This window comes from Cibotium barometz, chromosome 8 (genome assembly GCF_041138505.1).
Source record: "Cibotium barometz isolate CiBa-2024 chromosome 8, ASM4113850v1, whole genome shotgun sequence".
Classification (NCBI taxonomy): Eukaryota; Viridiplantae; Streptophyta; class Polypodiopsida; order Cyatheales; family Cibotiaceae; genus Cibotium; species Cibotium barometz.
The window spans coordinates 58,454,379-58,474,269 of record NC_141053.1 but is presented as its reverse complement, the minus strand read 5'-3'; the positions used below and the strand labels follow the sequence as shown (position 1 = coordinate 58,474,269).

Below are 19,891 nucleotides of genomic sequence, written 5' to 3'. Positions count from 1 at the left end.
ATCCTTGCCAAATGAAGAGGGATACCAAAAATAAAAAGAAATCATGAAAAATATCAAAGAAAGCAAAAAGGTAGCCACCCAGAGTAGGCTTTGTTAGCCGCAAACCCCAATAGCTCCCTCCCTTGCAAACTCTTCTCAACCCAAGAAGCAAAGGCTAGATCAAGAGACCACTGCTATTGAGGCATTTGCCAAATTTTTGGAGATGAACCTCATGGTGGACACCCCCACACAGCCCAGTAGAAGCGGCAGTAGGCACAAGTGGCCAAGACCCAGAAGAGCTAGTAGTTTAGTGGCCCCTCCCACAGATCTGTCCTTATAACAAGAAAGTGCCAGGTGGGCAGTCAATTTTGAGAGCATCAACTTTTTTAGTTCTCATGAGGTAGAATATTACTAAAATCCACTGGTCGATATAGGAAGGACACCTCTTCTCTGTAAAAGGGATGCCTTCTAGATTTTCCAAGTGCCTTTTCCTAGGAGGACACCTCTTCTCTACCAAAAGGGATGCCTTCTAGACTTTCCACGACCTTTTCCTCGTTGATCCCAAACCTTGTTGTGCACATGACCGCATACATGGCTAGACAAGGAGTAGACAGATGCGGCCTAGCAAGAACTCCTCTTGGCCCATGCCAACATCACCCAGCTAGAGACTCATGAGAATGTTGCCATCACCCTCAACGATAGGCTACAACTGCGTGCCCTTGAAGCTGACGCCAAGATCACTCGTCTACAGCATGAGGTGGAGTCCCTACACACGGAACTAGAGGGAGCCCAAGTAGCCACCCAGAGTGCAAACAAAGGAAGAACTCACTTTGGTTATCGTTACATTCTAGAAAGCCGAGACCATGGCACGCAATATGCAACAACTCGTGGATGAGGTCCATAACCAAATGTTCAAGCAACATCACGATTTCTAGAGGGAGATGTAATCTCTTCATTAAGGGTAACATGTCCAAGTGAAAGACAAAGACCATACACAAGGTTTGGCTCTTGTTGAGATATTAAGCTCCACTAGTGCGAATATGGATGACACACTAGGTTATGCCATTGGCGTGGTTGGTGATATTATGGGTGATATGTTGCCAATGATTTGCACACTGTGTGACAACTACTTTAGAGTTATATATAGGCAGGTTCACACTATGGACCGTGTATGTTTGAGAAGTTGAGTACTTTCCCATATAGTACGTACTCTTATCTTTACCTTAAGGTTATAGAGAAGTAAGAAGGAAGAAGAAAATTTAGCCATCCATTTATCTCTTGTGTGCTTCTCTACTCTATGTGTGTGTAAAAGAATTTTGTTTGCAAGCAAATCAAGCTCACCCTCTCTTCCATATTCTTCACATGGTATATCCGAGTGCTAGTTTTCCCATAAACAAGCTCAAGAGATAGCAATACTACATGGTAAGGGCATCTCTTTCCCTTTGAGATTCAAAAGCAAATCTTTGAGGTAGCTACCACTATGTGTAGATTTACTACTAGCTCATGTGAGGACCCACATGTAGGGGGTATATGGAAGATACTTCTCATCAACCCCTTGGGATCAAAAATCAAGTCGACCATATGCAAGACAACAAGCTAATTATTAAAGGTTGCTTGAAAAACTCCAAATGCAAGAGTATGTATGTAATTTAGGCCAACTAAGCAACATAGTTCCACATGAAGCCATTAGTGATGATGGCCAAACCCCATGAGAGAGGGTTATCTTCTATAGTAGAAGAAGAAGTGGAGGATATGTCCACATAAGTGAGCCCTCTTGAGGTGTTGCATCAACAAGGTAAACCAACAAAGGATTGGATGTATGGGCAGATTACACAATTTCTCACCTCCTATCAAGAGGCTCCAATCGTCCACATTAAGTTCTTGGATACAATTAGAATTCGCCTCCAAGATTTCACAGAGGATGAGGCTCGCATACAATGGCACAAATATGATTAATCCCATGTGCAAGGCCTCGTCTTTGACATCAACATTAGGCCAACTTTACGATAAATATATGGGTTGTTTGCACGTGTTCAGTGAAAGCCTTTAGGATACGAACCTTTGTAGAGAGATGTTCTCCAAGTTCATCCTCTCTGAATACAACTTCGTGTTCACCACAAAAATGGAGAGCCACTACAACACTTGAAGGCAGTGCAACACTTTCACATGTAGAGAGGTTGTAAAGATGAAAGCCGAAGATGCCACAATCGACAAAGATGGTTCCTTCATGATGGAAGCATGACTAAATAGGGGGTTATTCACATTTTTCGTACAATAAGAATCCCCGCCTCTAGCTTAAGGGCATTTCACATTATGTATGGCCATGGGTCCCATTGATGTAACAATTACTCAGCTAAGGCTTGTATGTATGAATAGAGATAGGCTTTGGGCACCCACTTCAGTTGGGTGGTCAACCCTTGTATATATACAACTTTTGATAATGTGAATGGGGAGAGTCTATGATTTCTTTATGCAAAGCTTTGTTCTTCTCTTATTGTCTTGCTTGCTTGTGGTATGCATGCTAGAGTGATTGCTTGTACTGTGATTGAGTGTGCATACTTGATAGCTTGAGTGAGGGAGTGATTGAGCTAGAGTGGAGAGAAGAGTTGTTCAAGATTTCTATCTTAACCATTGCCATTGGAAGGGTTACCTTAGAGGATTGAGAGTAGAGGGAGAGCTTGAACAAGAGAGATTTTGACACTCCTCTTGGTCTCTTTCGCCTCTCCTAATGAGACTCCTAGGATCCAAAATAAGTGATTTGTCCACTATATTCCTTGCAGGGCAAGAAGGTCCTTGACATGAACAATTATCTAAGTTGTTGACCTTGTCACTGTGGTGGAATCACCAAATCCCAACAAAAAAAGCTTGCTAAGCATATCTTTGCCTTCCAAATGCTCACTTCTTCCTCATAATTTTAATTTTCAAGGTATCCAATACCACTTTAAATGAAAGGAATATATATGTAGGGCCATCATCAATAGTCAACAAATTTCTTCAAATCATAACCTAGTGATCTTCTTCTCTGTATTTTTTAATGGAGCTCTAAAGTCTATTCTCAAAGTGAGATTCTTTAGAAATCCTAATGAATGGAAGGGTTTTGATTCTTCATCATTCAAATTTTAGAGCCTTTATACAATAACCTATTAGTCTATATATTTGTATTGAGATTTCAAATAAGTACCTTGCCTCTCAAACTATCCTTGACCGCATGATGCGTTCCTAGGAAGAAGCTCAAGATTTGCCAATTCTTTTAAAGATGTTACTTTGGATTTGGATTCATGGATTCAAGGCATGAATTTATTTAATATATGAATCTCATAATCTTCTCAAGGGGAAATAAACAACATGACACTCAATAGACAACATGATACTCTTCACTCCATTGTGGAGATAGCCCATGAAGAATTGCTGCTCCTTTGTTTGTATCATTGTATACATAAATTCTTACACAACCGAGTGCTTACTCACACCTGTGATGTTGTATTAGATTTGCAAGTTTTTGTCAGTATTTGATGTTGCATTGGATTGCAAGTGTTTGTCAATAGACCAAAAGAATAGCCTAGCACATTTGTAAGCTTATAAATCATAACATTTACATTGTTGTTTTGAAAATTAAAAGGCATCGAAATCAATGAGATATAATAAGTTGTTTGTTCAAGCTAAGCACAACATAAGTACAATGCTCCCCTCTTATGTAGGACAAAAAAGCACCTATTTGTGACATTTTCTACACTTGAGTTGTTTTTCTACACAAAGGAAGGGAACATTCCTCATTCCTCTATGTGCATAATTTAAGAGAAAACTTGTGCCACCTCTCTACCATACATAGTCTCTCTACCATACACTATGTATGGCCTTTTCTTTCCTTTTCCACACTATTACAAAAGAGCATGTAATTTGTGTATGTTTTGATTATAGTTATAGTTGATGTCAACTGCTGATAATTTTCTTACTGTATATCTTCTTTTGGTGCAAGCAATCATTATCTTATCATCGAGAGTAGAGAACCTGATCACAACATATAATCATTTTCTATGTGGACATTGCTTAACAAGTATCCTTAATTTTTTAACGAGTATAACTTTAAAATGACAATCAAAATTATAGATTTTGTAAATCAACTGAAAGGACAGCAGCATGTGTGACACTTGTGAATTCCATGCTACATTATATGATGCTATTAGTATTCTTAAAAATTAAGGCATCCAATTGTCTTGTTCACATTCTAAAATCACAAAAATATCATGTAATAAGGAAGAAAGGGATGAATGCTTAATGATTGTATATAAGGAAAATGTCACCTTCTTTTCTTAAATGTTATGCAAACCCTTATGCAAGGCAATCAAGTAGCATTAACTTTAGATCAAATTAGGAAGGATATCCATTGACCAAGAGACAAGGACTATCTGCACTTAAAATTGCAAGCTATTTGAGGAGAGTTTGACACTACCGAGCTATAGAAAGATCGTGATAGAGAATTTGAGTTTGTAAGATTATTATGAAAGTTGAGCAGACCACTTCATTACACAAATATTATGAAAGTTTTCATTAATAGTAGTATGTGTAATGACAAACTTTGCCTGGAACTTAGAACTAAGGATTATGATCAAATGCAATAAGGCCATTCACATGGTTTGATGTAATGGGTGTGAGTGATATAAAGAAGTGCACATGTATGCTTATGTGGGTGATGTGAAAGGTCATGTGATGCTTCACATAAAGGGTGATAACTACCTCTACCTTCATCAATTGTAATTGTGTTCTTCACAAGCATTCTGGCCAGCAACATAAGAAATAATATGTGTTCTTCATCTTACCTTGTTATCTTCCCACTTCCACTTTCTCATTTCCAACAATAAGAGTTAAAAAGTTGACTCTCTTTGTAATTTCATTGCCTAGGCTAGAAATCACAGGCATAGTTTCCCAAGCATTCTAGTTATTAAAAAACTCTCTATTTTTTAACTCTCTTGTTACTAAGGCTTCTTTCTTATAACAAAAGAAACTTGGCTCGTCAAAAAAACATACCCTCTTGGGTGAATGCATCATGGAGTTGTACATGACATATATGTTTTATTCTGCTTGCTCTCTTCACATGCATCCATCACTTACATGAAAATTGGTATGATACACCATGAAAATAACTTTGAAACCTGTGTTTTACTTGAGCTAGAAAAAGAAGAAGAGAATACACCTTGGATTATTCTGATCTTGAGTTACCTTCACACTATGAATGCCTTCTAGCTCTGCAGAATCTTAAAGCATCCTGTGTTCTGCTTGAACTAGATGGCCTAAGATGAGCCATCTTGTGGCAAGAGTACAACTACAGCCGATATATCATCTGTTACACCACGTTCTTGTGCAAGCCTTATCAGCTGTTTAGCAATAACTTCTGAAGAAGATGTCGACCTATACATGGCATACAGGAGAGTTAGGTTTAGGTATCCAATGTGGGCTTGAGGCTTTGGCAAGACTTTGAGTGTCTCCCTTCGGAACCTTCTACAACATTAATATCTAAGAGGTATACAACGGCTTCTGATGTTATCCACATCTACACCTGTTTTTACATACCTTGTGGATCTACAAACGTCTACAGCTTCCTGATTGGAAATTTTTTCCCATAATCCATCAGTTCCTAGAATGATTACGTCATCATCTGCATCCAAGAATTCCGATGATGTTCAGAGACTATGTTATTATACAAACATTCACATGGAAACCTACAAAGCTCTCTTATACCAGGACCCAAAGTCTCAACCACCACATCAGGCTCTGCAGAGAGACCAAACCCACCACGAGCGCCATCAATCTTCCCATCTGACCAACTAGCCATACAGCAAGAAACAAACTTGTTACATTGAAAACCTTTCAACTGTCTAGTTTTATTACCAACCCTGAAACAACTTCCAATACTGAACAAAAGAAGATGCTCCTTGATATCTCACAAAACCTCTCTCACACATATCTGTTTCTTGTCTCTTTATAGTTAATTTGTTTCATCTATTATTGTTATCTATGAAAGAGTTACTTCATGGATACGATGTGACATCTCATAGACCCTAAAGTCTTTGTAGATGTTAATATAATTTTCTTTCTCACGCGTGTTGCACGCTATGCCTGTGCAAGAATACTAGTGTGCTGTGAAAGTGCTAGGCGAGAGAGAGAGAGTTATATTCAAAAGACCCAAAGAGTCTATGAGACCAAAATGATGTATATACAGTGTCCATGAAATCTCGTCATGGATTAAAAAACAAAAAAGCAACAGTAAACTAAACCTAAAATCTAAGATCTTAGACTCTGAAATTATACAAGATGAAAATCTAGATCCTACTATGCCGCCATGTATAGGGTAACAATAAATGATGGGATATGGGAGACCTGAATAATAACAGTCAATCAACCTTGTATGCCAGGCAAGGGCCCATCCGGGATGTCCATCATGGGTGATACAAGAAGGCTAGAGATGTTGATAGTCTGTTGTGAGGATGAGGCCGCTTGGGGGTCCAATGGGACGAGGGCACCTAGCTCTCTGGAGTGTGTGCCTGATCTGATGTGACTCCAATGGGCCTGCTGCAAGGAGGCATTGTGGTATAGGCTCCCGTATCCACTACGGTGGGACAGTGCCTCCCTATCCACCCCTCTAGGCTGGAAAAAAATGGTGATAGTAAGCTGAGAGGATCTCTAAGTAGTGACTCTTCGTTATGGGGCTCCAGTACGAAGAGTCCAAGGCACCTCTGATCTGGATACTCCATGGCATAAGGGTCCAAAGCCATCTCTGCATAGACAGTGAAATCTCCATCTGATCACATAGTAGACTGCGCACTGGCAAACATATTGCTCCTCTGACTAAACCCCCATCTGATAGAGTCTACGTCCTGCGCTTCTCTGGGTATCCGCTCAGCTCTACCAATCTCTATCCTCAGTCTGTGGGATGATACCCTAAGCTGGCTACTGCCTATCCTCATAGCATGGGACATGAAGACATCGAGATAACCTGGTCTCTATACAAAACCATCTGCTGTGAATCTCAGGAAATGATTTATGTAGTACATCTTGGTAGGCAATGGGCCTACCAGTGTGTGATCCATGTGTTACGTCCAGTAGATCGTATCGGATCACACAGTTCATGTCCTCATGTGTAAGCCTAATGTATGGGGAATCTGGATCATACTGAAATGGAGGGAGCCGGTCCATCTGTAATCCATGTGCCTGAAACCAGGTGAGTCCTGTGCCATACCGGGAAGAATGCTCTCCTCTTGCTGCTATCTTCTGTGATGACTAGTGTGCAAGTCGGGGGAGTTGAAGTGGATCCATCTCCCTCGCCCTCTGTATATAAGTGCCGCTCTGTAGAAGGGCCTCCATCAACATAGGAGCCGCAGCAAACTCTGCCTGGATGATCTAGTGGGGGACAGACGATTTGTTGTGTATCATCCGTGATAGCATCATGATCTAAGGATGTTCTATGCGCTCCCAATCTGCTGGAGATAAAACTGGTGCCCAGAACGGAGCTGCACACGTGAGTGCCAGAGTGACTAGGGTGTCAAAAAGCCAGCCCTTCGTCCTCAGCTCCTGAAAATGCACCTGGAAACACTGCCTCTCCAATAGGGCTAGAGCTGCAGATCCTCTAGTGAGTCTTTCCTCTGCTGCCCGTCTCATAGAGAAGCGTGAACTACTGAAGGTAGCTCCGAGAGAGATTTGCAATGGAAGACTTACAAACACAATCACATACATCATTTCTTGGAGTGGAACATACTCAAGAAAATACTGTAACTAGGACCTTACGAACATTGGCTTCAGGGTCATCTCAAGCTACATCCTCTACCAAGACTTCCCAAAGCGAAGACACATCCATTGATCAGTGTCATGGCAAGCCACATCCTCTACCAAGACTTCCCAGAGTGAAGACACATCCATTCATATGTTCTCCTGTATCCTCACCCTTCTAGTGCTGGTGATGAATGTCCCAAGAATGACAATGCCTACTACTCTCATGATAGTACTCCAAAAGTCAACTGTCCACATGTGGGTGCAGCCAAAACCTGTTGTCTGCCCAGGATAGTTGCTGCACATTCTGTTGTGCCTGCCCCGCCTGCCATGCCCAGAGTTGCTCAATATGCTTGCTATCTCCCCAACCTGTCCAACCACGTCCTATCCAGCCTGCCGATGACCAATGCTGCTCCTGCCCACCTTTCTGTGTGCTTTGGTGCGTGCTGCACCATTTTCCCCTTCTCCTTCGCTTTCAGGCCCCCCACCTGCCCTCCCTCTGCACGACCACCCCCTGCCTTCATGGCACAGTTGATACAAGAAGGCATGCACTTCCTAAAAGACGCTATTTTCCTGCAAAGCACATGTGCAGGAGGTGACTGAGATGCACAAGGAGCTCCAGAGCATAAGGGCCAATGCTAACAAGACCCAACAAGAAGTGGTAGCTAATTCCAAATGGGTGGAGGTGGTAAAGAAACAAAACCCCATACAAAATCAGTACGAGATCATTTTGAGAATGGTATGCAAAGAGAATGAGGTTGGTTGTCCCAACTTCCAAGACGAAGGTGAGCCACATACAAGGTGCTTTTAGAGGTCGCATAAGCAGTCTCAATCAAGCGGACTAATTTTTCACAACTTATGTGGAGGCCACAACATTGCATAGTGGCATCTTCAACAGCTGTTGTACAAAGGTACATTTACATAGGCATTTTGTGGAGTTTTATCATAAAAAGGCATTGGGGCAATACAACAAATCGGGGCTTTTATGAATTACATGCTTCAGTGCAAAATTCTACAAAGTTACTTTCTTCTTCTCCAAGAGTGTTGGCCTTCTCTTTACCTTTCCTCTTGTCCTTGAGATAGCACTTGTGCGGCGGATGGTTGGTCTTTCCACAATGCACACAAGGATTGTTGGTGTAGCAATCTTTGGTTTGGTGATTGGTCCTTCCAGAACTTGCATATTTCTTCTTATTGTTGATGGAGGAGAAAACATAGACACCTTCTTGGAAGTATTTGGCCACCGTCCTTTTTTCTTCCTACCAAGAATTTCACACTTTCCAAAGAAGGAATGGGCGCCTTCTCTTTAAGCACAGTTACAATTTGGTTGTAATTAGGAGGCATGCTCTTCAAAAAGATAGCAATAGCATCTTCTTCAAGAAGAGCAGACTTGACAGACACAAGTTGAGTCACGAGACTCTTTAGCCTTTTGATAAAAGAGGCTACATTTTCACTATCTTTCATTTTTAGCTCATAGAGTTGCATCTTAAGGCTATTTTTTTAATGTTTAGCCTTAACACCAAAGGTCCTTTCAAGTATTTCCCAAGCTTGAGCAACAGTTTCAGCATCATTGATATGATGTATATAATCATCTTCTAATGCAGTGATAATGATGCCTAAAGCTTGCTCATCCTTAGCTTGTAATGCAGCAGTGGTAGCTCTAGTAGTAATAGTGGATGCTTCATGCTCCATAAACTTTTCTTCATTAGATAGCCCTTCACCTTGCCATGTATGGAAACTAGTGCCATTGAACTTGTCATGAGATTTTGATGTTAATGCCATGATTTAGGATAGGTCTTACCACTGAGATTCTCAGTGCAGTGCAGTGCAGTGTCTATTTACAAGTATGGCAAGTGGATGATTGTGGAAGAGCGTCAGAGCTTAATTAAGCAAGGAATCAATCCTCAAAGATAGAAAAACATCAAATAGCATCATACTAATGATTGAACAATGATTAAGCTCACAATTAAGCATATGATTACCAAATAGTTATTTTTTGAGGGCAGGGATCTAGACACCCGCCATAATGGCATGCAAAGGTGTGGCCCAATGTTACATGCTAATAGATATTCCTCATACACAATATATACCACCTCTGCATAGGATTAATACTCCTTCGGAGCTCATTGCCAATCACATCTTGGCAGAACTTAAAAAGTACATTTCTGTTTGTTTGCAGCTTGACAGGGGTCTGAAGAAGGAGTTGGATCTCCTCAATGCCTTCACCAAATTGAAAACCCTTTTAGGGGCACTTAGAGCACATAAGGACGTAGCTATGGCTTGAAGGAATTAGACCAAATCGCCTTCTATGGCTCGAATGAGCCTCGGCACTCACCATCTGCAGAAAACAACACCGTTTTGGGGAAAACAAGAATGCGAGCAGTATGTGAATGAAGATCGAGCAATTGAAGTGACAACCTTGAGCGTCCTTAGTAGATCTACAACTCTTGTGAAGAAATCTTGGCAAGATTAGGCGAAGGAAGCCCTCCAAGTGAGGTGTATGCTGAAAATGGCAGCTCCTAGAAAAGCTCCATTAAAAGTGGGATAATTAATTAACTTAATTAGGCTATAACTAGATAATTAGGTTCTAATAAGGCCCAGGGACCTAATAAGCTTTGATACCATGTTCTAATCATGGTGGAAAGACCAAAGAACCATTCATAACAGGAATTAACATAGATTGCATTAGATTGACATGAACTAGTTACATGGCTTTTATAGAGCCTTTGAGGAAGTGCGCTACTGACATCCCTGACGAGGTGCATACCGATTCTTTTCCACTAATTTCTCCACAACCCCTTGAGGCTAGGGATGCCCCTTGATATGTGGATGGACATGTGGAGTGATGCTACACACTTTGACTCTAGCTTAGGCTAACATTTTATCCTATGCACATTTGATTTATGGCTTAGGGTCAGGTTGGGCTTATATTTCTAACAATCATGAAACAAGTCAATAAGCTCTTGGGAAAGCAATTGATCAAGCCAAGAAGCTCTCCACATTGCTTGCCGATCTTTTAGAGAAAAAGAAAGATGGCACTTACAAAATGTGTGTGGATTACGAGGCCTTTGACAAGGTTACCATTAAAAAATTATTTCCAATACCGAGAATTGACGATATCCTAGATACGCTAAGTGGATTATCTCTTTAGTCAAATAGATCTCAAAAGTGACTACCATCAAATATGGATTGTGTCACAAGATGAGCATACATCTTTCAATACGTCTTTTGGGCTATATAGTATTTGGTAGTACACTTTTTCGACTGACCAATGCAGCTAAGTTCAACCATTAATGGACTATTTATTTTGATATTACTGGAAATTAATAAGTGCCTTCTTCAACAATATACTTGTAGCTTGAAGACAAAGATAGAACATCTTGCCCATCTTGCCATTGTGTTTGAGGAGCTTTGGAAACATGAGTTGTATACCATGGTGAGAAGAGTGATTTCTTTCTTTGCAAATTCACTATTTGGGATATATTGCATGTGCAAGGATAACATAAGCATGGATCTAGACAAGAAAAACTCTATACAAGAGTAGCTCGAATTGCGTTCCATATATGAAATTTGAAGCTTTCTTGGGTTATGTTCATAATATTAATATAAGATATATATTAGATAGCTTATGTCACGTGCACACTCTCCCGCATGTGATTGGACATGCTTCTATCCATTGGCTAGCACACAGGTCAAGTACGTGATCGGATTCACGTGTTTATAAGGGCTATTGTGCAAGTTCATTGTAATATTGTCAAGCCGCCCAATGAGCAGCCCGGTGTGCACAAAGTTATTGGGTTATTGTGTGAACACACTTGGTTAGACATTATTATTAGGGTTGGTAGAGTTGCTAGCCAACTCACCAGCATTAGACACTATAAATAGGAGTCTAGGACTTATAGCCATATTCATTCATTGATCAGTCAGTCATCATTGAGTCATTGAGAGCTCACGAGAGCAGTGCTACCACATTGAGTATCTATATTCAGCATTGCATATACTTCATGTGAGCAATACATGGTAGATTAGGTCATCTCTCTCTAATGTGTATTGAGAATGAAGAAGAAGCAATTTCTTTTGCATGGGTTTAAGTCTCTGATTAGATGCTAATCACAATCAATCAATCATAAACACGCTCTTGGAAGCACCCATGTTGCAATTTCCATGCATAACCTCTTCTCAAGTAGCTTGCACACAAAGCCTCTACAGAAGGATTATCTCATAGTTTGTGCACACAGCCTCTCCTTTGCATGACTTAACCAAAAACGCACTCTTTAAGTGGACAACACAATGGAGAGAAAAGCTTTTCAAAAGTTGAAGGAAGCTATCATCTCAAGACTCGTTTTGATCATTCTCTACTTGCATCGGCCATTCAATGTGAACAAGCATTAGAGCTCAGCTCGGGTGTGTATGAAAAGGAACTATTGGCAGTATTTGATGCTCTTACCATATGGAAGTATTACCTATTGGGAGCTGAATTTATAGTTAAAATGGATCATCAAAGCCTCATATGGACCAAGTTGTCTAGAAAGTACATGAAGTGGGCAAATTTTCAGTCAATGTCCATTTTTAAATGTTGCACACAACTGGCGAAAAGGACAAAGTTGCATCCAGGGGGACTCAAAGTTGTGGCGGTCTCTGTTGCATATCACTAGGATCTCTCAAAAATGCTAGACTCCTATCATTTGGATGCGGATTTTGCACCCGTATGGACAGCCATACAAGCACGGATGGTGGATCCATCCAAAGACTTGGCAAGACAGGAGATGTCAGCACAGAGAAGCAATATATGCTTAGATTCCCAGTGTATTATTAGAGCCAGGGGAGGTTTCACTGTCTTTCCGATAGGGGGGAGAGGGGGGGTGGGGGGGGGGGGGGGGGGGATGGGGAACGCAGCTACAGAGTTTAAAGATCCTTGGGCCTTTACTTACTAGAGTTGCATCATCACCAAGAGGCTTATTGAGACTACAGACCAGATGCAAAGCTAAGCAAGATACCACCCAGCCATCCATCACTGATTTATTCGACCTCATCAGGTGGATGTGACAGATCCTCAGCCCTGCCCACACTCTGAGGGGATTGGGAGACGATGGACGAACACCCCCTACCTGCACACATGGAGTTACCTGGGATCAAGGAGGCAGATGTCCCCATCGGAGATCTGGGCCCTCTTCCTGCCAGCTCTAGATCCGAGACATCCTCCAACAACAAAGGGTGGCTTTCCCTCAAGTAGTAGATATTTGTACACTGTCATAGAGGAGTATGACACACGATGATCCCCACTGGTCGTACACACCGACCTTTTCATTATACAAGTAGGACATGCATGGTACGTGAGTCTACTTTTCTTTGGAACCTTTTTATCTCCATGTTTATGATCTTCAATTTACACATGGAACTTTTGCAACACTTTCTGGTGTCATAGACCCATTGGGTCTTTAGTAGAAGTTAACAAAAACCCTTGCTTCTCTCAAAGATATGGATTGCAAAGGAACTGACCCCAATGCAACTCAAGCAAAAGACTACAAAACTGGCGGAAGATTTAGCAGCTTGTAAAGAAGGAAAGTGGGAATTTTTTCATAAGGGCTGAGCCCTTATTCAGGACTTTTGCAAAGCTCAAACCCAAACAATAAAAATCAACAAATAGATTTTTCTAAGAGGATTATCTATGATAACTGGTATTGTTCCGGCACTGGAGCAAAGGAAAATGCTCAAAGTTCTGCAACAATGAGATACAACAGTGGAGATAAGGGAGCTAAGGGAAGCCTTGCCATACGGAGCGAGAAATCTGGAAGCAATCACCTTGACCTCCACAAGCAAGCATAGTGCAAATGAGCCTCCTGATAAAGGCAAGAGACACCTCTCATCCAATCTTGAGAAAATCCCATGTGTGGGAGAGTACCCTCTAAGAAGTCCCAATCCACTCTATCATAGGCTTTCTCAAGAACAAGTAGCGAGGTTGCCAAAGGCTGAATACTTGCCTTGGCCCACTCCACCGCCTCCCAAAAGGAAAAGATGTTATCAAACATGCGTCTCCCTTGGAGGAATCCGTTTTGTATCAGGAATGACTATCTATAACACTGGTTACAATCTCATGCTCACTGCCTTGGCAAGAATTTTGTATGTACTCCCAAGCAATGTAATAGGCCTCCACTAGGCAATGTTGGTCTTATCACCACCCCTTAGGAATGAGGTGGATGAGACCCTCGGTAAGAAAAGGAGGCATAGGATCCATGTTCCATATATCCTGTAATGCGTAGTGATCTCATCCCCAATGTCGTCCCAAAAACTCATCAAAAACATGTGAGGCCATCATCCCCAGGACATTTTTACCATGTGGTGATGCATGAATCGCGTGTCTAAGCTCATCTGCTGAAAAAGGGGCATCAAGTAATACACATATGTCATCCGAAATCAGCCTACGCATGGACTCCCAAACCTTCTGTTGTGCCCTATCCCTTTGAAGAGACCGAGTCTCTGCAGATAACAAGCAGCAGTAAAAATCTAACACTATCCTCCTGACCATGTCAGACTCTGAGTGGAGCACTCCTTGCAAGTCTTGCAGTTGTTTAACACATTCCCTGTTATGAAAGAGGCCATGGGCAACAAAGAAATGTTTGTTACATCTACCTCCCATATGAATCGAAAATGACCCTTGTGCATGATCGAAACTGTGCACACTGCTGTAAAGAGTCCTACAACTCGGATCCAGTCGGCATCACGGTGTTTCTCAAGTTCCGTTTGCAAAAACCCTCAGCCGCGTAATAAACAGAGCTAGCAAGCTGCGCCCCCCCCCAAGCTCTGCTGCCTGCCGCACCCCCCCCCCTCTGTCCCTGCGCTGCCCCCTTGCTCGCGCCTGCACCCCCTTTCCCCCTACTCCTGCCCGCCTTCAATCTTTGCTCCAGCCGTCGCCCCCTGCTCTCACTGGTGCGCGCACCCCCCCCCCCCCTCCCCCCCACTTTCGTGCCTCTTGTCTAGTCGCCCCCACTTCTTCCGTCGTCGTCGGCAGCGCCCTCAGCTAGTGGGTTGTTCCTTATTTTTGGCAAGTTTTGGCCTCTTTTGGTCTTCACCCCCAGGAGGACTCCATGGCAGCCGCTCCATCTCCCCCGACTAAGGCCACCGTTACTTGCCTTTCATTTTCTGAAGCGGACTTGTAGCTTCTTGCTACGACTGTCGCATCCCTAGAGACCTCCACTCTAGTTTGCAAGATTGTCGGTAGCCGCCCCTTGCGCGTGGCCAACTCAGATATCTCCTTCAGGCTAGCCTTCTAGGTGCGCCTGCAAAGATCGCAGATATACATCCATTGGGGCGTGGCTACTACCAGGTTGAGTTCGACTCACCAGCGGCATCTGATCTTGTCATGCAAACTGAGCCCTATTGCATTGCATACGGCCCAGGCCTTCTTTGCATATTGCATACTGAGCCCTATTGCATTGCATACAGCCCAGGCCTTCTTTGCATAGTGGCAACACGGCTTCAACCCGACATCTGACCCTCTAGCTGGAGTTTCAGGCTTTCCCGTGACAGTCTGCTTTCTAGGCCTCAGGAAGGAATAACTTCCTCTTCTCCTGGTGCCATCGGTGAGAGTGATGGAATCCCCCCTCACCACTGCCTCGGCCCTCACATGAGTAGCTCGGATTCCATCTCTCTGCATTTGTGTTGCCTCGTCGGATTCCATGCCTCACATGATATCTATTCCCAGCCTTTAGGGCGACCCCATTATGCAAAGAGTGGAGTATTCTGGCCTTCCAAGCCAATGTTTCATTTGCAAGCAAATGGGTCATCTGGCTAGAGCTTGCCCTCGGCATCAGCTAGGAGACCGCCCCCGGTGGTTCCCCCTCGTACTTCCTACTCAGATCTGCACCAAGGGCCGAGGGAGGCACAAGTTCCCAGGCCGAGGAGCACCAGGTACCGACCATGGATGACCCATCGGACGAAGAGTGCAAACGGTTGGCCCCCACCCGGGTCGCCAGCCGAGCACCAGAGCTGAGCATTGCCACCATGCGCGCCAGGCTGGCAACATGCAAGAGGATTCGGTTCTGTCAGAGAACCGTTACGAGCACTTATCACAGCACTCGCCCGCAGACGGCGGGCCCCCTCCAGTCATGAGAGGGCCCCTCCGCCCCCCCCAATGTGGCGGCCGACTCCTCGTCGTGATTCCTCTTCTGGCCCTCACTGCCCCAATGGGGCCGGTTGACCCCACCCCTCTCTACATCGAGCCTTCCCTAGTAACTTGAGTCTCAAGGCAGGCACCTAGGATCTTGGGTCAGCCTATGGAATTATAGTTTCTTCCAGTGTCTTCCGATGGAAGGGACAGACAGGTTTGAGGAGATTGTAGCCCCTATTCGGGTTTGTGTGATCTTCCACCACTCCATACCCTCTACGCCAGAGAATGGCGCGATGATCTTCTCTTTCCCCTTGAGCATAGCCCCGCGGACAGAGTGGGATCCAGAGTCGGTGGCCGCTACCATTCAGGGCGCGATGATCTTCTCTTTCCCCTTGAGCGTAGCCCTAGGGACAGAGTGGGATCCAGAATCACTGGCTGCTACCATTCAGGGCCAGGCAATTGAGCTATCGTAGCATCTTCAGGATCTACGCATCACTAACATTCTTACTCATCTATGGTCCCTGGCTAGGATGGAGCTTTGTGGATCAGCCCACAGAGACCAGGGAGGGAGATGGTGACCTCTAGCCTGGAGGTGCTGCTTTTTGTGTTCATGCATACCTCGATCGCAGTACATTTCCCCCCTTCTTACAGATATCTTCATTGTGATCGATGGACCATGGAGTATGCATACTCTCGTGCTTAGGCAGAGTGGTAGTACATGGAGGGCAGGATCCACGCCCACTTGGTGCGACTTCGCACCAGGGCAGATTGTGACTATTCCACGTCTAAACCCGCGCCCAAGATTCTTCAAGTGGAGGGCAGTTCCGATAGTTTTGCCTCACACAGAGATTGATATGAGGATTCTCTAATGGAACATTCAGGTGTTTAGGGGGGCCTCAGTGCTTTCAAGGACGAGGCGTCCTTAGAGGAGAGCTGCAGCGAGCTATGGTGGGGGGACCTATTGACATTCTTTTCCTCCAGGAGCATCACCTTACTGAGGGGCGCACCCGCCGCTGTGGGAAGATTCTACTAGGTAGGAGTCATACCTGTGATGAGAGGATCAAAAGTCATAGTTCCAGGACGTGCTTAGTGGGTTACCATTCTGATTGGTGAGGAAAGCGTTGGCTTCCTAAACATTTACGCCCTGAATGCTGCTGTGAGTAGAGCTATCTTTTAAGCCCTACGCCAGGCTGATTTTTGGTGCATGGGCAGTGACTTCAATATGATAGAGGCAACAGAGGACAGACTTGGAGGAGGCACGCCCACACGTACTCTGCCTGGGAGGAGATGATACTAATTCTTAGAGGATGGGACCCTTGGCATCTTCTAGAGTTTGGGCGTAGCCCTGGGAGTCTTAGCTTCTCTCGATCGGATAGGCCGAGCATTGTCCCCAACCTCTCTCGGTTGGACAAGTTTTATGTCGATGACTAGGCTTGCAGCCGTGGATGCATGATTAACAGCCTCATCCAGGACCCCGAGATCTACAGCTGGATCAAGGAGATATGGGCGGGACTGGACTTTTCCTCAGGCTCGGCAGCGTGCACTTTGGATGATGGCCTTGGGGAGATCAGTGTTTTCTTATAGGATGCAGTCCAGAGTAGATTGAAGGGATTTCGAGAGCAAGAGAGGAGTCTGAGGGGAAGCCTAGCCTCTTTACAGCGCCTTCAAGAGAGTTCCCCAGACAGCCCGTGGATTGAGAGTTAGATCGCTGCCACTTCCACGGAGATTCGGTCCATTAAGGAGAGGAGGGTGGTGTATAGATACCATGCCAGGGCTTCATTCTGGACTCAAGCCGGTGACAGAGTTAGTGGAGATTTCTTTGAGATAGTTGGCCCCCACAGGAGGAGAGACAGTTCGCAGGTTGCATGACCAGGATGGAGCTATTGTTTTTGATCCCCCACATGTGAGAGCCATCGCCACGGATTTCTTCCGATCTCTTCTCATTCGTGCCCCATTATCCCCTCAGGTGATGGATGCACACCAGATAGTTTGGAGGCACACGAGAGAGGTGGTAACCCCCTCCCTTCGGTCTTTCTTATTGACCCCTTTCACTTCAGAGGAGCTGGGGGAGGCGGTGACGGTATTACCCAGGGACAAATGCCCGGGGGCGGATGGGGTTCCTGTCTCTTTCTTCCTTCACCATTGGGACCTCATGGAAGGTGGCCCTCGCGCTGCCTTCAATGAGATTATGCTCACAGGTGCCATGCAAGAGAGGCTCACAAAGGGCTTCATACATTTGATTCCCAAGGAGGGTGGTGATAGATTGGAGATCCGGCAATGGAGATCCATCACCCTTCTAGGGATGGCCTATAAGATTTTGGCCAAGGCCATCAGCAGGCGACTTCATCTTTTTCTCCTAGACTTGATCCACGACACTCAAATTGGTTTTGTTCAAGATCGGAGCATCCTGGACAACATCTTTACCTTTTGGGAGGTGACAACTTTGACCAGGATGCGGCAGCAAGACCTCATTGTGCTACTCCTAGACATCGAGAAAGCTTATGATGACAGGGTGGATTGGAGCTTTCTCGAGGGCACTATGAGCCGTATGGGATTCCCCATGGAGTGGATTTGTGGAGTCTCAGGACTTTATTCAGCATCACAGAGCCAAGTTCTCATTTAGGGAGTGTGAGGCGACAGATTCCCCCTTTCCCGCTCGGTTCGACAGGGTTATCCTTTGGCACCGTACCTCTTTCTATTTATTGCCGAGGCCATGAGTAGTTTTCTATCTGCCCAGGAGACTGGACTTCAGGGATTGCGCCTTCCCCTTCGGACGCAGGAGACGACACACCAACCTACCTTGCTGGAGATGTTGGGAATAGATTCGCAGAGGCGATCGAGATTTTCTGCCGAGCATTAGGAGCACAGATCAACTAGCACAAGTTGTGTGACTTTTGGGTAGGCTCAGCACCCACCCCGACTTGGAGACCAGTTGAGGCTTTCCAATGGATCCCGAGGGGCACTCCAGTCCACTATCTCGGTTGCCAGGTTGGCGTTGATATCTCTCCCGAGAAGTAGCTTGCTCCGCTCCATCTAAGTATTCGGAAGAAGCTTTTAAACTAGAGCTCGGCGAGGCTATCCCTAGCAGGCAGAGTGGTGGTGGCGAACCAGGTGCTGCTTGCCACCATGTGGTACATCACTTCATGCTGGGCCTTTTCTCGGGCATGTATTGGCCAGGTACAACGTTTGATCCGGAACTTCTTGTGGGCCAGAAGTGATGGGAGGCCAGCCAGGGGCCAGCCAATGATCATTCAGCCACGAAGCAAAGGGGGGCTTCGCCTCATCGATCCCGCTATACAGAGTCGTGGCCTGCTGGGCAAGTTGATTGTCAGAGGACTCCTACCCGGTGGTGAGCCTTGGAAGGATTTCCTCTTGGCCCGGATTTCAGCCCGCACTCTGAACCTTGGAGGCCCATGGCCGCAGAGTACTAGATGGATCTTCACAGAGATGCGAGCCTGCGGTTTTAGCGCTGCCTTTGAGGACAGATTCGCACCCAGTCTACTTTGTGCTTGGGATCATCTCAGGCCAGCCCTCAAACAGAGTGTTCCAGTGGCCTCAGGGGAGCAGCTTTGACAGCCATTGGTCTAGAACCCCATGATCCATTTACCCAATGGCCACATGCTAGAGGCCCGCCGACCGCATATATCCTGGGGTGCCTTGAGCATGGGACCAGCCAGGTCTCTCGGAGATTGGATTGCACATAGGCAGTTACCTCAAGAGGAGCAGGAGAGAGGCCTGATAGGGATCCCGGGTAGAGACAGGCTCAGCATGGACATCAAATCAGCTATTCCTCAGGAGTAGCTAACTCCTATTCCAAACCCAACCCCCCTGATGTGGCTAGGCGTGTTTACCAGACACGATATCCTCGTGGCGGTCCATGGAGCAGATAAGGACAGTGGTCTGCTCACTTTTTCTATTGGATCCCATGGCAGACTAGAGAGATTAGAGCACCCCTTGGAGGATTTCAGAGTCTACACCTTACAGAGGGTGAGGGTGATTGGTTTTCGGACAAGGTAATGGCACATAGATCTAGCACCGGCCAAGGTG

At 44.8% G+C, this 19,891-nt stretch overlaps 1 protein-coding gene across 1 annotated transcript in view; it reads right to left on the bottom strand.

The window, feature by feature from the left end:
* Positions 1-4,915: 4,915 nt before the first annotated feature.
* The window catches only part of LOC147636476 (putative protein phosphatase 2C 45), a 106,477-nt gene continuing 91,501 nt past the window's right edge, over positions 4,916-19,891 (bottom strand). The window contains exons 11-13 of the mRNA XM_086801921.1: positions 5,716-5,801; positions 5,548-5,632; positions 4,916-5,385 (exon numbers count right to left, since the gene is read on the bottom strand). Coding sequence (XP_086658047.1) covers positions 5,268-5,385; positions 5,548-5,632; positions 5,716-5,801 — 289 coding nt within the window. The 3' untranslated portion in view covers positions 4,916-5,267. The remainder of the gene's footprint in view (positions 5,386-5,547; positions 5,633-5,715; positions 5,802-19,891) is intronic.